At 49.1% G+C, this 17,123-nt stretch overlaps 4 protein-coding genes across 4 annotated transcripts; 2 read left to right on the top strand and 2 right to left on the bottom strand.

Moving 5' to 3' along the window:
• Positions 1-1,660: 1,660 nt before the first annotated feature.
• N7508_005791 (GMC family oxidoreductase) lies at positions 1,661-4,166 on the top strand (the record flags this gene model as incomplete). Its single annotated transcript, XM_058463857.1, has 10 exons — positions 1,661-1,803; positions 1,855-2,008; positions 2,067-2,320; positions 2,382-2,425; positions 2,486-3,101; positions 3,154-3,214; positions 3,270-3,555; positions 3,609-3,734; positions 3,788-3,972; positions 4,035-4,166. The coding sequence occupies 10 exons, from the start codon at positions 1,661-1,663 to the stop codon at positions 4,164-4,166; spliced, it is 2,001 nt and encodes a 666-aa protein (XP_058320335.1).
• A 3,687-nt stretch (positions 4,167-7,853) lies between these two features.
• Positions 7,854-8,237, bottom strand: N7508_005790 (uncharacterized protein; the record flags this gene model as incomplete). Its single annotated transcript, XM_058463856.1, has 1 exon — positions 7,854-8,237. One exon carries the CDS (start codon positions 8,235-8,237, stop codon positions 7,854-7,856), a length of 384 nt encoding a protein of 127 aa, XP_058320334.1.
• Positions 8,238-11,427: 3,190 nt separating this feature from the next.
• On the top strand, positions 11,428-15,006 carry N7508_005789 (LEA domain protein; the record flags this gene model as incomplete). The annotated part of the gene is made up of 1 exon (XM_058463855.1): positions 11,428-15,006. The coding sequence occupies one exon, from the start codon at positions 11,428-11,430 to the stop codon at positions 15,004-15,006; it is 3,579 nt and encodes a 1,192-aa protein (XP_058320333.1).
• Positions 15,007-15,461: 455 nt separating this feature from the next.
• Positions 15,462-17,039, bottom strand: N7508_005788 (uncharacterized protein; the record flags this gene model as incomplete). The annotated part of the gene is made up of 6 exons (XM_058463854.1): positions 15,462-16,362; positions 16,413-16,490; positions 16,540-16,583; positions 16,640-16,765; positions 16,839-16,942; positions 17,012-17,039. 6 exons carry the CDS (start codon positions 17,037-17,039, stop codon positions 15,462-15,464), a joined length of 1,281 nt encoding a protein of 426 aa, XP_058320332.1.
• Positions 17,040-17,123: the final 84 nt, after the last annotated feature.

The following is a 17,123-nucleotide window of genomic DNA, read 5'->3' as shown; positions in this document are numbered from 1 at the left end:
TCTTTCGGAAGGCGCTGCTAGGCACTTCTTTTAGCCTTTTAGCCTTGTGTCCCCGTGAGTCCACCCACCACTAAATAGAATACATAGCTTCCAAGGCGAGAAACCCGACTATCAGTTTTTGAAATCTGATTGTAATCAAGATAAAAATACTTCCGTGAAATAGATCTTAGGAAATTGATTTTCAATTTTAGCATAGTGCTTCATGTCACTATCGCATGTTATCAAGTAGCTCTCGGTGTCGTTCTGTCTTCACTTTCAGTAAATGCCAATTAGCTGACCAAGTCCCAACGTCCCAATACACTTGGACTTATCGGGGTGAGACTAGAAGATAGGAATGTGGGCTGTATCGAGTTGGTTCCAGGCAGGCTAAAGCACGGCGGGATTGGTCATGGTTTAGTTTCCTCCAATTGCATCGCTCATACAAAGTACATATGGGACTAGGCGTCTACCCCCACGCCACTCAGCATACCCCGCAAAATCCATGTTTGAGGTCGTGCGTTGTGGGGAGGTATACATTGTGGATTCAACTAGCGTATGCGGGCTTCATCTCATTGGCACTTTGAATCATGTCTGCTATTTCTTGCCGGTGCATCCGGACGCTACTGAATCAGGAAGTATACCTTGACCTCTCAAGCTCCACTGTACAATTTTTATGAGTTGCTTTCTTGATTCATTTTGGTTTTCTATAGTTGCTGGCCTCTTGACCGTAGGCCAGGGTTCTTAAGTCGTCGATAGAAGGATCATGAAACGTATCAAAATGGTATTCGAACCAATATTGGCTTCTTGGGGGCCCTGCTTAACAAGCAAGTCATTTTCGAAAAATGATATCACAAAACTTACCGTGATTGATTTATTCCCCACGCGTAGGAACGTTTCCCTTTCACGTATAGCCAAGACCCCTGCATCCTGCCGTAGATTCTTGCTTCTCGGCAGTTGTCCAGCACAGTATTCCTCAACCTTCCCCCATCCACCAATGAAATATCTTCCGCAACTTGGAAGCATCTCATAGAAAGTTCATATTATAGTAAAGCAGTGTCAATGATCGCTTGGTGGCAGGGCAAGTAGGCATATAGTACAACTGGGATTCTTGGCGATGTCCCACTTGCATGTATCTCTAGGTAGACCCAATCGAGACCCAATTTTGGAATCAAACCTGACGCATGAAGTGCGGGGATTCTGCTCAAGGATCTTTGGGGTAAGTAGCTTTCAGCCTTCGTCAATTTGTGGTGATACCTGCGCACAACAGTGGAACATGGTTTCAATCACGTTGGCTTTCGAAAGTACGGCGTTCTATGTGATAATCAATGCTGGTTTAATCAAAGCTTTCAATGAACAATCCAGCTTGATGTGATAGTGAGTGGGATAAGGCAGTTACAACCCCCGGCTACTGGCATACATAAACAACGTACTATCCCTCTAGTAGGGGCCAGCATAGCTCTAAGCCACACTCAATTGATGAACTTTGTCTCCGCACGCGGGGTTCAGTTAGAAACTGGGGGTCTGTTGCATTTTTAATGGTATCTCCTTCCAATCGAAACAGTGCCGAGCTAGAGCTAGCTATATAAACGACCCCAAGGACCCCAGTTCGGACCTTTGTCCTTCTCTTTCACCAGGTCAACTCTACTGCAATTTAATCTTATCTACTCGGTTTATATGAAATATGACGATCCCAGACGAAGTCGACATCATTATCTGCGGCGGCGGTAGTTCAGGGTGTGTCCCTGCCGGCCGTCTCGCCAATCTTGATCACAACCTCTCTGTGTTGTTGATCGAGGCCGGTGAAGATAACCTGAACAACCAATGGTCAGACTCAAAGTACTGTGTTATATAAAGTGAGACGCTAAAACCGACCAGGGTATATCGTCCCGGTATCTATCCAAACAACATGAAGCTTGATTCAAAGACAGCCTCTTTTTATCACTCAAGACCATCTGAGCATCTGGATGGACGTAAAGCTATTGTTCCATGTGCGAATATTCTTGGAGGTGGTAGCTCAATCAATTTTATGGCATGCCTTTCCATCCCAGGGGGAACTTTTTGGAGGGCTTTGGCTAATTTGAGCGAAGATGTATACCAGAGCGTCGGCCTCCGACTATGATGACTTCCAAGCCAAGGGATGGACCACCAAGGAACTTCTGCCTCTGATGAGGAAGCATGAGACATATCAGCGAGCCTGCAACAACCCCGAGCTGCACGGCTCTGATGGCCCTATCAAGGTCTCATTTGGCAACTATACCTACCCCATCAAAGACGATTTCCTTCGTGCGGCGGAGTCCCAAGGCATTCCAGTCACGGATGATCTGCAAGACTTGAAAACTGGGTATGTGATCATATCAACATGGTTTTCTGCTCATCAGTTGACAAGAAGCTTACCATGGCAGACACGGCGCCGAGCACTGGTTGAAGTGGATCAACCGCGACACAGGTAAAATAGTCCTGATATACCTCCTTTTAGTTTTGAACCTGCCGCTAATGCGTTGAATAGGACGACGAAGTGATGCTGCTCATGCTTATGTCCACAGTACTCGAGCCAAGCACTCCAACCTACATCTCAAGTGCAATACCAAAGTCGACAAGGTAATCGTTGAGAATGGACGCGCCGTTGGTGTCGTAACTATCCCCACCAAGCCCCTCAACGGAGGGGAGCCAGTCCGCAGGATCTTTCGGGCGCGAAAGCAAATCATCATCAGCGCTGGTACACTCAGCTCACCCCTGATCCTCCAGAGATCTGGATTCGGTGACCCAGACAAGCTTCGCCGAGCAGGTGTTACTCCCTTGGTGAACTTGCCTGGAGTCGGTCGCAACTTCCAGGACCACTACCTGACGTTCTCTGTCTACCGCGCAAAGCCAGACGTTGAGTCATTTGATGACTTCATTCGTGGTGATCCTAAGGTTCAGAAGAAGGTCTTTGAGGAGTGGGATAAGAAGGGCACTGGCCCTCTCGCGACTAACGGTATCGACGCTGGTGTAAAGATCCGTCCAACTCAGCAGGAACTGAGTGAGATGAAGAAGTGGCCTACTCCTGACTTCGTTGGTGGTTACGACTCTTATTTCAAGAATAAGCCTGATAAGCCTGTTATGCATTATTCTATCATCTCCGGGTAAGTCAAACACATAATCATTTGCGAAAGACTATATTGACATTCGACTTAGCTGGTTTGGAGACCACATGCATATGCCACCCGGAAAGTTCTTCACCATGTTCCATTTCTTGGTATGTTGACATACTTGCACTAGGTAGATGAGTCTAGCTAACAAGAAATTTTAAGGAATATCCTTTCTCTCGTGGATTCACCCACATCCAGTCTGCCGATCCCTATGAGGTGCCCGACTTCGATGCAGGTTTCATGAACGACAAGCGCGATATGGCCCCCATGGTATGGGGGTACATCAAGTCCCGCGAGACTGCCAGACGTATGAGTGCGTACGCTGGTGAGGTAACTGGCATGCATCCCCAGTTCTCTCACAGCTCATCCGCTCGAGCGCTGGACATGGATCTGGCTGTTACAAAGGCATACGCTGGTAAGAACCATATTTCAGCTGGTATTCAACACGGTGAGTTATTTGGATTCTTTCTTATCTGTTTACTCACTAACGCGGGTGTGTAGGGTCTTGGACTCAGCCATTGGAACCTGGAAAGCAGCCTTCCGCTTCCATCCTCAACTCCAATAAGCACGAGGCTCGCGACCCTCTGAACTACAGCGATGAGGATATCAAGCACATTGAGAAGTGGAGTAAGTCAATACCTGTTTCCGTGTAATTACTTGTTTTTGATCAATATCCCTAGTTCAACGTCACGTTGAGACAACCTGGCACTGTCTCGGTACATGTAGCATGGCTCCACGAGAGGGCAGCTCGATTGCGCCGCAAGGTGGTGTTGTCGACGAACGCCTGAATGTTCACGGTGTGAAGGGCCTCAAAGTCTGCGATCTGTCGATCTGTCCCGATAATGTGGGCTGCAACACTTTCAGCGTAAGTATTTGTCTCTCTCTCTCTTAACATCATCGTGATGCTAACAGTGATGGTACATATAGACTGCGCTGCTAATTGGCGAGAAGTGTGCCATACTCGTGGCGGAGGATTTGGGATACTCTGGCGCAGATTTGGATATGAGAGTGCCAAATTACCATGCCCCTGGCGAATTCTCTCACCTTTCTCGTCTTTGATTGTTTCATGTTGGATCCAGTGCGTTATCACCGAGTTGTGTTCATGTCGATGGCGATTTTGCTTTACGATTCATTCCTATGTTTCTTCCTTTCAGTCAATTATCATGGAATGCCAGATTGTCTTGTGATTTTGATGATTTGTGAACATCCACAGTCTCTCTGCTTTGTATAGCTGCAGGGGGTCGGACGTTGATCCGTAACTGACACGTCACTCCCTCCAGCCTATAAAATGGCACGACTTCCCCTTATAACACACTGTCAATATGGGCCCTCATCCCATTAGAAGAATCATATATGCCTATGTAACTAATATAGACGGCGGTCCTCAACAACGCTACTGTAGAATTCGAAAACAGTTTACACCCAGACACTCACGGTCTTGATTCTCGGCCTGTACCGGACACGACGCTAGTCCATATGAAGCTACATTGATAAGAACCCCTGTCCAAAGGTACACCAGAGCTCTTGGCGTAGGTTCCATTTCCTTATTTGCAAACTGGAAAGCCAGATTACAGATGGCCATATTGCGTATATCCAGCAAAGTAAGCCAAAGGAACTGGAGTACAACTTACTGAGAGTAAATACATTAAACCCTTCCATCATCTTTCCACTTGATGTTAACGAACAGATCAAAATTGTGGTGCCACGTAAATGAGAAGGTGCTTTCGATCACGTGTTATGCATGAGGCTCTTCGCCAGAAGCGACAGCAATAATCGTTTAACGTTACTCGAATAGCACATCAAAAGGCGATAATACAAGCACATTGTTCTCGAAAGAGGGATTTGATCCTTGGTTGTTTCCTGAGTGCTAAAAAAGAGGATTCAACGAAAGAACATGTCATGGCCATTCCTCTGGACATTTCTCTGCCCCTTCAATTCTTTAAGAATATTTGTACGAAATAGGTTCTAGTAATGATCAACAGTCACCCCTGCGTGCCGAAAGTGGCTTCTGGTACTGTCTTGTCTTCCCCAACTTGATTGATACATCGTTCAAGAAAGGACCCGAATTCTCGGTTGGGATCATCTGCGTAGTAGCTCCAAATGCGTCTTATAAAGCCTTTGAGTTTAGCAAAAAAAAAAAAAAATCCTCCATTGAATTTAGGTCCGGCGAGTATGGAGGCAAAGAAACAAGTTTGACTCCAGCATCGGCATATATCTGCGAATTCCACTCGGAGTGGTGAATCGATGCAGTATCTATGACCAGAACAGACTTTGGCTCCGGCTGTCACTATCAGATGAGTCAGCGTTATAATACCGTAATGATGAATGCGCGACTTGTGCGTTGAGGTGGCAAACTATCCAATAGCTACGTTTACGACGAGTTGCGCTCGCCGATTTCGGGCAGAAGACCCGTTTGAACTCACCGCTCTCCTTCGCCGTACAATCGCAATATATATGGCGTTCATTCAAAAACCGATTGCCTATTATTCAGGCTTGAACACCTTGCTTTATTTAGTTGATAAGACTGGCGGGAACAATAATATACTTTTATTCCTGGTGGTTGTTGCCCCTACGCGCTTTTTGCGCTTTTTAGAGTTTGGGCTACTCACATTTCCCCACAACGGAAGCAAAGTCTTGTTTTCGTGGCAATACTCCTAAGGTGACATCAGGAATCGTCGAGGTTCTATATAACGAAAGCATAGGTAGATACTCAATGTAGTGTGTCTAGATAATCTTCAGCTGTACCTAACCCTGCAGATTCATTATGGTCTCGTACCATCCGCCGCTGTCTCTTGTTGTTCTGGGAACAGTCTTCATCGGGCTGGGCCTGATTACCTCCTTAGTGATTCTTTTTGATATTATATATCGACGAGGCTGGAGATCAATGATGGGTGTTATGTAAGCCTGATGTGCCTCGTTACTTGCCGCGCATTGGAGCTAATTTTTGTGATTGAATTCCAGGATTGCGGTTTATGTCCTAAATGCGCTATATCTAGCTCCCATCACTTTGTGGACATACTTTAAGTACGGTCGGCCTCCATTACCAGAGCTGAAGCATTTAGAACCAAGCAGCCAGTTCGTATCCCCTATCCAATGCTAACTTAGATCACAATTATACTAATGCATTGCCATAGGAACAATAATGGTTATTCCGGCGAGAGTCGGGATAGTCCTGAGCCTAGCGCTGAAGACTCGCAAAACAGAGGTGACCATTGTCATACACACATGTCCCAGCGGCCCATGTTTGCTACAGTAACGGTCGCCGTCTGCCATTGTGGCGCCGGCTGTTTGCTCGGAGATATCGTCGGGGAATGGCTCGTGTATGGGGCAGATGCAACAATCAATGGGCGGCATCTATGGGTGTCCTATTTGGTCGGTATGTTATATTTTTTGAAGTTCTCTGTGCATCACTGAGGTTTTTAAAAAGATTATGGGTTCGCGCTCTTGTTTGGAATCTTCTTCCAGTACTTCTCAATAGCTCCGATGTCCCGGCAATATGGCCCCGTAACCATCTGGCGCGCTTTGAAAGCAGACATTTTGTCTTTGACCTCCTTCCAGGTCGGACTCTACGGATGGATGGCCATATACCAGATAGCCATCTGGAACTTCAGCCTGCGAACAAATAACGTGGTTTATTGGTGGATGATGCAGGTAAGATCTCCCATCTCTTATGAGAGCGAAGACTGATTCATCCCAGGTGGGCATGTTCTTGGGCCACTGGACCGCAGTCCCAATGAATTGGCTTCTCATAAAATATAATGTTAAAGAGCCATGTGCGTAATAGTCGCGGTCCTATGTTCTCGCCAGCAATTGCGATGATACTTTTGGAGAAAGGACACTTCTGTGGTGAGTATGCTAGGCGGTGGAACATATTGGCAGGTGATTCAGATATCGGAAATCAGGTGTTTCTGGGGCCCCGAATGCGGATATACGCTATGTGTTATGAGTACGATTGTGGTGAGGATTGAATATCATCGGATGTGTCTGGCCAAGTTATCTGGGTTTCCTCGTCGTCGTGATTTAGAGATTCAATTTCAGTGGGTATATACGAAAGTTGGATGGTCGATGTCGGATCTCCTTCCAGCACAGACTTGAATGGAGACCGAGCGTTAGCCCTTTGGGACCAGCGGTCCTGACTGCCTGTTCTAGTACACAACTGCCACAGTGACTTATTCCAAATGCAGGCCAGAAGCGATTCTCGCCGGGATCACCGTCAGTCCCGTGGCCGTCTGACAAAAGCACGAGAACTCGCTGGTCCAATTCAGGATGTGCACAAAACACGGACAATGACCGGCTCAAAACGTCGCACATTGGAGCCGTACATGGATTCCTCAATGGTTCTAGATAAGCACCTACGTACTCCTGTGGAATGCCGCTGAAAACCCTGTAGCAACCTTACCACATTACTCACTAGCCGTGGTACGAAGTCCACGAAATCTTGAAGCCACTCTCTGCAAATTCGGCGCGCGAGCTGAAGTCCCTCTGAGGAGTCTATTGCTTGGTCTTCGTAAACATTGGCACCCATTTTGCCCCAGGTTGGACCCAATTGCATTCCACCAATGGTCAAGATGGTGGCAGTTCCAAATGTTGCCCTACTCTTCATTCTCCGTGAGACCTGAATTTCATCCGTACTTGGTAATGTGTCAATGAACTTAGAAACCCGCTCTGGACGCTTACGAAGGCACGCGTGGACAAGGCGCGCTACACCATCTGTAAGCTTGTTCCGGATGTACTCCGTTATATGAACTAGGTTGCTCTCATTCGCGCGATGAGCAGATCATGACCGCTGCGATCGTCTCGATCGACGCCTTCGAGGAGAGCTTTGGCAACGCCGCAGAGGTCCACGGTTGGAGGATACCCGGCCTGGCGATCAAGATCGAACGCGCCCACAAACATTTTGATCTTGGAGTTACATTGTTGCTCCTTGCGGGCAATGTTGAGAGCCGCGCGGAGCACGGCATGGAAGCGATCAGCCGCGCACTCACCTGATCGACCTGTTTCGAGAACCTTACGCATCGATCCCGACACATCGAGTAGACAGCCGACCAGTGTGGGTGATTCTTGCTTCGCCATTATAACAGAGCTAGCTTGTTTGAACTTGCCGAACGTGTACTGGCTCGAGGAAGCCATCGACGTGAGACTGATATGTCCCGCACCAATAACTAACCCTGGCCACGACACTGGCAATGTTGATTCCTGAATGTAATCTCAGCTGGTCGTATATTAACAAGTTGCCCAATCACGCGCGCAAAGCGCACTATAGTGTATTTTAGAACCGCATCAGTACGTCAAATATTTACTTACACTAGTGTTTACAACTACAGAATTAGCCAAATGAGGATTAGTGTTATATGTGATTAGGTTTCAAAAGATTTTTTCTATACCATCTAGCATGGAAGGCGATAACGGTGACTACTGTATATAAAAGACTCAGGCACCCACATAATGACCATCTCGGACAGAGATTTCGCATACCTCCATAAAGTGTCAGTAACACAAGATAGATTCGACCCGAAGCCCGCAGCATGCATGGGCGTTGAGCGTGCACTTAGGCGAGAGAGAAGAAACATTTTGGAGATCAAAGGCCCTGCAGATCAAGTTTAAGGACCCTGATCATCCTAAGCGTGGGGACTGGGAGTGGGTTCAGTGTCACTTGAGTGAGGGAAAACGTATGGATTCTGAGAATATCCCTGTCTCTAGCAAGTGTAATCTCTACAGGGATAGTCTTCTTCGGAGGGATGGTCCTAGGGAGGGGATTAACCGGAAGCCGCAGGTTGCCGGATAGTTTACTTGGGCGAGCTATTGCGTGGGTGTTCCTGGTTGTTGGGCTGAATATCTTGTGTTGGTCCTTGCAGGGTTTGTTGCAACAGTTTTTAACCTGTTTACTAGTTTATATATCCGATTTTAAATTTGAATTGTTGGTATTGGCTAGTGCAACGTAAACGGACAGGATCTCTGTTTCAGAATCTATCACAAAAAGATTAAATCATTCTGCTGATAGTCCGCTCTCGTTGACAAGCACCGGTATATAATTGTACCTGATAATCATTCAGCTAAATTACATCGTGCATTCAAATTAAGGGACTTCCGGGCTGTGGAGATACCCCGAGCCCGTAGGTTTGTACCCACCGATCGTGGCTAATGCAAACTCACCAGCCACATTTTCCACATGGTTACCTGCATAGCAATGTGGCGGTAAGTGAATGCCTAGAGAATGTTACATTGATGGTCGTTTACAAGGCAGAATTAATTTAGTTGACTTCTTAACATGAAGATCCAACGTTGATCATCTCCTACTCGAGCAAGACGGTGGCGAAGAGTGGCCTAAGTATGTCATTTGGATAGAAATAGAACACACCGAGATTGGAATTGGAGCAGTCTAGATGGATTTTGTCTCTATTATACCTTGTCATGTAATACGTCTTGTTTCATGGCGCTGTAGTGTTGAGGTGGGGGATATGAATGGTGGTGGACTCTTGTGTATCTATTTAGGCAGAAAGAAACCTTGCTGAATAGAACAAACGATGGATATACAACAGGTCAAAAACAAGTTATACTGTACTCCAGTAAATGTATACTTCGTCCAGACCGTTGGGACATGACCGCACGGACCCCCGCCGCTAGGAGCAAATCTTGATTTCGGCAGACAACCCGGAGATTTTCCTACTCCACGTCTAACGGTGTACCACGCTATGCGACGTCTAGGCGTCCGGACCGTTTCAACTGGGTTATATTCCAGGACTGGTTCAAAAGGCTGAAACAACTACGGTTCGGTCGAGACTGTGCCTTGAATTGTGAACCGTGACGATATCCGCGATGACTTGAGTGGCTGAACACTCCACTTGAATAAATTAAAATGATCTCATCCGGCCGAGTCCCGATGCACGCTCCGCCTATACAGGGAAGTCCCAAGTGCTTTGTATTTTCCTGTGCGTTTTTGTCGTATAAATAACGTGCTAACGTGGTGTTTGGACGTCATCTGTGTTAACTATTGAACCCAGATGCGATGCTTCTTGCGTTTGTGGGGTATGGAAACCATGTTCAAGAGATACTAACTTATAACGTTGTATAGTTGCACTTTCAACACGTCCTATGCAGTCTGGCACTTGTGATGTAATGATGATTCGAAGGTCAATGAGACCAGTATACCAATCCTCAGCCACAGAACAGGGACAGTGACAGGGGATGACAGCCTGACAGTGCGGGAGGCAAATCGCGGTGGATGCTGCAGTCCTAATGTGGAGGCCATATACTTCTCTGATTTGTTCACCCACGTTTTTCCATGTTTCGTATAGCGTGGCCCTGGGGTTTCCATGGATCATGATGTTCTGACATTTGACCACTCACATTGCTTTTGCCTGTCTCCAATTATTCTCTTTGTTTCTTGCCTTTGACGCGTATGCCTCTTTGGGACACTCAGGAACATGACATAGGATACACCTTGAAGCAAAAAAGCCGTATCTACACTTCTACTCTAATGCCATCATCCGTGCAACAGTTCATCTATAACTCAATCCGCTTTCCCTGCACGATATCTCGCACCGAGTAGTACAACTTCAAACATGATCATACCCTCTAGACAAGCACGGAGCTCCACCTCCATCCACCTTCTCCTACATCCCGATTTAGCCACCTTCCGACCCCATACACCCCAGCCCAGACCCCTGATTGGAGCGCTTGTCCTGCAACAACCTCTGGATCAACGAAATTCTCGACTGATCCCTCATCTTATCGACCCACTCGTATGATGCCGATGATGCTACTAACCGCCCTACCATACAATTCAGCCACTGGCATGCACCGTGCACCCATACAGATTAACTCTTGGGACGATCGTCTCTCGAACAGGGATTACAAGCCACAACGCAAAGCTGGCTATGATATCAACGGGCCCATGACGTAGTGGGCTCTGCTTGCCTCGTGTAGCTATATAGACACCTATGATGGTCTACTGCAATGATATCAGAATCCTTGGATACTTCTTATAAGCATAACTCTCGAACCTCTAATTCCTGAATCACTTTTGATTATTCTGATATCTATTCATCACGAAATATCTTCCCTTTATACTCCTACTCCTATTCGTCCCGGACTCGATTGATTTCTTGCCTGGTCCTGGGATTGTTGTATTATTATCGACCTCCTACGAATTATACGTCACGCCTTCCACGCAAGCGACTGAATATTTTCCTATTCATTTGATTTGATTTGATTTGATTTGATTTGATTTGATTTGATCCCACCCTGATTACGATTTATCATATCGACTTCGAAACGGCACACTCAAACACAACCACATTGAACCAAATCAACCTCAATCATGGCCACCCCCGCAGTGAGCAAAGCACCCCCAAAGCTGGGTTCGAAGACCAACACGCCCGCCAAAACCCGCAAAGGCTCCGGCTCCAGCGTCGCCTCAAAGCCAAGCACCACGCAAGCAAGCCCAAACCCCAAGTCCCTGAAGAAGAGCACCCCCCGCAAACTCTCCCAAAAGGCCCCCGAGCCAATCGAGGACGACGAGCAATCCATCCCCGAGACCCCCTCCCCCAAGTCCAAGAAGAAGACTTCCTCCTCTGAGCAGCGCCGCCCTACCTCCCCACCAGACGATGTCGCCTCCCAGGCTTCCGGCTCGGCTGCCCCTCTCGGTCGTGCCGCTTCCGGTTTGACTGGTAAAGCTAAGGGTCTTGCTGGTGGTGTTGCTGGAAAGGCGAAGGATACAGCTGCGCAGGGCGCCGAGACTGTTCAGAATGGCACCAAGGAGGCGACTGATAAGTTGCCAACTGATAACCTGCCTGTTCCCTTTGACCTTTCGGCCTTGAAGGGTCTTGAGGTTGCTGATGGTGGTAACATCCTTGGACAGGATGGGAACCCCATTGGTCAGGTTGTCGAGGGTGACCCTGAAGACCTGGTCGGACAGACTGTTGGCGACGACGGCGAGATTGTCGACGAGGATGGTGATCTGATTGGTCGTGTTGATATCATGCACGAGCTCGCCGATAAGGCGAAGAACATCCCTGACGAGGCGCAGTCCAAGGTGGGCGATCTGGAGAATGTTGTTACGGATCTTGCTCAGCTTGAGGGTTTGCCTGTTTCTGACGGTGGTGTTATCAAGAATGGCGCTGGTCAGATTGTTGGTCGCATTGTTGAAGGTGACTGGGAAGATCTGATCGGATACACTCTCAACGAGGAGGGTGAGATTGTTGATGATGAAGGTGATGCCATTGGTCGTGTTGATCTTGTTCCTATTGAGGAGCAGAAGAAGGTCATTGAAGAGACTGCCAACGATGCCACTGATAAGGTCGATGGTGTCAAGGATGATGTTGAGGATCAATTCGAAGATGCTCAGGATAACCTGACTGCCGACCAAGCGAAGAGCGCTGTTGACGGTGTCGCCGATGAGGCTGAAGGTGCCGTCGACGATGTCGATGACGTCGATGAGGCTAAGAATGCCACTGAAGGTGTTGTCGGCGATGCTGAGGACACCGCCGAGGATGCCCAGGGTGACCTCAAAGACACTGCCGAAGACGGCAAGATCGAACTCGAAGACAATGTCGATGGCGTCAAAGATACCGCTGAAGACGCTACCGAAGGTGCCGAGGGTGATCTCGAGGAGACCGCCGAGGGCGCCAAGGACACCGCTGAAGGTGTCGAGGGTGATCTCGAAGACACTGCCGAAGACGCCCAGGATGCTGCCGAAGACGCCCAGCAGCGCATCCCTAGCCTTGACACCCTCGAGGGCCTTATTTGCAACAAGCGCGGCTACATCATCGACCAAGACAGCGGCAAGCCCGTCGGCGAGCTGATCGAAGGCGACGCGAAGAAGATCGCCAAGCTTGGCGCCACCCTCGACGACAAGGGTCAGTTCTGGGACAACCGCGGCAACGTCATCGGCAAGGCCAAGGCCCTCCCCATTGAAGAAGATGATGGCGAGGAAGGACCTTTCTCCGGTCTCGAAGGCTTGGTCGTCAACGAGGACGGCTTCGTCGAGGACGAGAACAGCACTCGTGTTGGCCGTCTGATCGAAGGTGATGCTAAGAAGCTCAGCGGTCGCGGTGTTGATGAGGATGGTGAAATCCTCGACCGCAAGGGCAATGTAATTGGTCGTGCTGAGCGTCTTGAGGAGGAGCCTGAAGAGCCTGAAGAGGCTAGTCCTGACCTTTCTGCTCTGAATGGTCTCACCTGCAACAAGGCCGGCTATGTCATTGGACCTGAGGGATACCCCATCGGCCGTGTTGTCGAGGGTAACCCCAAGGAGCTTGCCGGTAAGAAGATCGAAGACGGCGAGGTTTACGACGGCAAGAAGGTCATTGGTCGTGTTGAACTCATTCCTGAGGATGAGATTGACAGCAAGGCTGAAGGCCCCTTCGCTGGTATGGAAAGTATCGTTGTGAACAAGGATGGATTCGTCGAGGATGATGAAGGATCCATCGTTGGCCAGCTTGTTGAGGGTGACCCCAAGAAGTTGCGTGGTCGCGCTGTCGATGAGGATGGTGAGATCACTGACAAGTACGGCAATGTCAAGGGTCGTGCTGAGCCCTACGAGCCCCCTGAGGAGGAGGCCCCCGAGGAAGAGGACCTCTCTCTCCTTGAGGGCAAGGTTGTCAACAAGTCTGGCAACGTTGTTGACCCTGCCACTGGTGCTGTTGTCGGTCGCGTTGTCGAAGGCGACAAGCGTCTTGCAGGTTGCAAGGTCGACGGCAAGGGCCAGATCTGGGGTGACAACGGCAAGGTCGTTGGTCGCGCTGAGCTGATCCCCGGTGGCGAGCAGAACAAGGCCGAGGGACCCTTCTTCGGCTTTGACAATGCCGTCGTCGGTAAGGATGGTGTCGTTACCAGCGGTGACAAGATCATCGGACGTCTCATTGAAGGTGACGCCAAGCGCCTCCTCGGCCGCAGCGTCGACGAGGACGGTGATGTCGCCGACAAGAACGGTAACACGATCGGCAAAGCCGAGCGCTGGGAGCCCGAGGAGAAGAAGCGCGACATCAACCCCATGGCTGGTCGCAAGGTCACCAAGGAGGGTGAGGTCCGCGATGCTGACGGCAACCTCATCGGCAAGCTGACTGCCGGTAACCTGGCCACTCTTGTCGGTAAGGCTGTCGACGATAATGGATTCGTCGTTGACAACGACGGCAACAAGCTCGGCGAGTGCACTCTTCTCGAGAACATCCCCGAGCCCGAGGAAGAGGAAGAGGAGGGCCCTACCCCCGAGGAGCAGGAAGCCCAGGCCAAGGCTGAGCAAGACCGCCAGCTCGCCGAGAAGATGTGCTACATCCTCAACTCGACCCTTGAGGCCGTCAAGCCAGTCTGCAAGCAGATAACCGAGGCAAGTTTCATTCCAATGTACGTTTCTCAGGACGATACTAACAAATCCCAGGCCGTCGAAAAAGCCGACCGAACCCCCAAGGACGAGCTCGATGAAGAGAAACTCGTCCAGCAAGTCAAACCCCTCCTGGAAGAAGGCGGCCGCATCCTGCAAGAATGCAATGGCTCAATTCGCGCCCTTGACCCAGACGGACGTATCGCCGCGACCGCCAAGGCGCGCGCTGCTTCTCGTGATGCTACTCCTGAGGAGTACCAGCTCGCCGACATGATCAAGGAGCTCACTGAGACTGTGGTCAAGACCATTGACAACGGCAAGAAGCGCATTGCTGACATGCCTCACGCTAAGAAGAAGCTGAACCCTCTCTGGGGATTGCTCTCTGAGCCTTTGTTCCAGATCATTGCTGCTGTCGGATTACTGTTGAACGGTGTGCTTGGTCTTGTTGGTCGTTTGCTTGATGGTCTTGGTCTTGGTGGATTGTTGAATGGTATTCTTGGAAGTTTAGGACTTGACAAGATTATTGATGGACTTGGCTTGGGCAGTTTGACTGGCGCCCTTGGACTTGGAAACAAATAAAAGTCTGGAGGATCTGGTTCTGATATTTTTATTATGATTTTTTTGTTGTGGTCAGCGTTGATTGTTTGCGATGCTTGTGATATATGTAATGGTTGATTCTCCTGTACTATGACGCTTTGTTCAACATTTGCGTTTCGATTTCAACTTCTCTGAGAAGACTAATGAACTTGAATCTTTTTTGTCTATTCACAAATATTAATAATGGCGTAAGTACAAATATGCAGGGCAAGTTTCCATGCGTGGGTTCATCAAAATTTCCACCCCTCACTTGATTCATTCTGGTGATTAAGACATGGTCAAGCAAAATGTTGAGGGTGGTTAAGTCGTAATTACAAGATGGCAGCTTTTAAATCTTCAAAGAACCGCTCGGGTCCGTTGGCGGCAATGCTAATATGGAGGAGACTTCTTTCAGGAATCAATCCGTTATGCATGCAAGGTGGCGCGATGAAATCAATCTAATGAGTCTTGTTGGTATCAGTGGAGACGCGGGGCTCCTCAAGGGGAGCGTCACCGAGAGTGCGGTAAGCCCGGTCTCTGGCGACACTGCGGTCCTTGCGAATGGTAAGGCAGTTGATGCCGAGGAAAGTGGTGATGCGGTTAATGACAAGTACTGCCCAGTGCATGTAGATGACAAAGGCGAAGACAAGGTACACGCGGAGGTAGAGGAGCTCTAACCATGGAGCAATGACTGGGAAGCCAAGGATGGGAAGGTTGACAAGCACTGCGCCACCGATGAGTGGGGCCTGCAGAACAGTCCAGAAGGGGAATGGCTGTCTCAACAGGTGGGCCAAGATGATCATGGTGGTCATACGTCCAAATACAAAAGCGATGACCCAGCAGAACAGGTTTAGGTGGTTGTTGGACAGAATGGTTGAGTAAGGAGAGAAGAGCCACGCAATGATGCAGCTGGTGAACGCGATCATAGGGACCCACTCCTTGAGGATGGGAGTGAAAGCCAAGCCCTGCTTCTTGCGCGCAGCAGCAACGTTCATCACACAGCCGGGCAGATGGCCGAGGAAGAAACCACCGAGCAAGATCGGCACCCAGAGGTCCTTAATGGAAGCGGTACCAAAGAGTTGCGGGATGTTAATCAATCCAGTAATAGGCTGAGACCAAATACCGGGGCCCCAGATACCGGAGGCGACCATAATACTAATGGCGATCAAAAGGCCCTCAGTTGGGCCGTTGAAGTAGCCGAGGTACAGGGTGTGGGTGTGGAAAGTCTCCCAGGTGGAGAAGTACATGGCCAGACAGGGGACAATAGCAGTCCAAGCACCGAGTTGCGTGGAGCCGAAGCCCATTGCTGCAGTCGAAAGCAGACTGGCCAGGGTGCAATTCAGAGAGTCGATTCCGTGACTTGTGCTTGTTAGTTGAGCGTCCACGGCTGGGCGGAGGGTGGTACAAACTCAAAAAGTTCTCCGAGGCCGCTGGATGTTCCTGTGCGGCGTGCCTGTTTACCGTCCACATTGTCGAGGGTCGAGTACCTGTTTCGTGTGAGCGAGATGCATGCGACAATCGATTCCGTTCACTCACATCCACATGCCAAGAGCGAAACTGAAGTAAATCCACCCAGGGCCCTGGTTCAATCAATGTCAACTTGCCACGTCCGTCCAACCCAGGAACAAATTCTTACAGGTCCCACCATATCCGGCACAAAGACATCAATGATGAAGACATTGGCGACAATCCACATGAACCCGAGAAGGGTCACCATGTTAGGTGCCATCCACATAGGAACAAGCTCGACGAAGGCATTCCACTAAACGTAGAATAAGTCAGCTGTATGTTCACATGCAGAGCGGCTGCAATGTGTTGCAATCTGAATTTCGTACATAGTGTCTCAAGATGTAATTTGAGATAAACGATTTGTCGACACTCGAGTACTTGTACGACTTAAGGGGTAGGAGGGCATCGTCGGAGAGGGAATCTTGGGTCTCTGTGTTCAGATGCAAGACGTCAATGAGCAAATATTCTGAGCCAAATCTAACGAGTTCCTGTCACATACCTTGGACCATACGGAGGATTGCGCTCATGGTGGATGTTGAGGGGGCAGGCGGAGTTCAATGGATAGTCGGGGGTATACAGCAACACCTCAGTTCATCGCGCGCAGCCAAAAA

This window comes from Penicillium antarcticum (assembly GCF_028974205.1).
Source record: "Penicillium antarcticum strain IBT 31339 chromosome Unknown utg000005l_segment0_segment0, whole genome shotgun sequence".
Taxonomy (NCBI): domain Eukaryota; kingdom Fungi; phylum Ascomycota; class Eurotiomycetes; order Eurotiales; family Aspergillaceae; genus Penicillium; species Penicillium antarcticum.
Note: the sequence above shows the minus strand (reverse complement) of the source record. Positions and strands in the feature narration are given on the sequence as shown.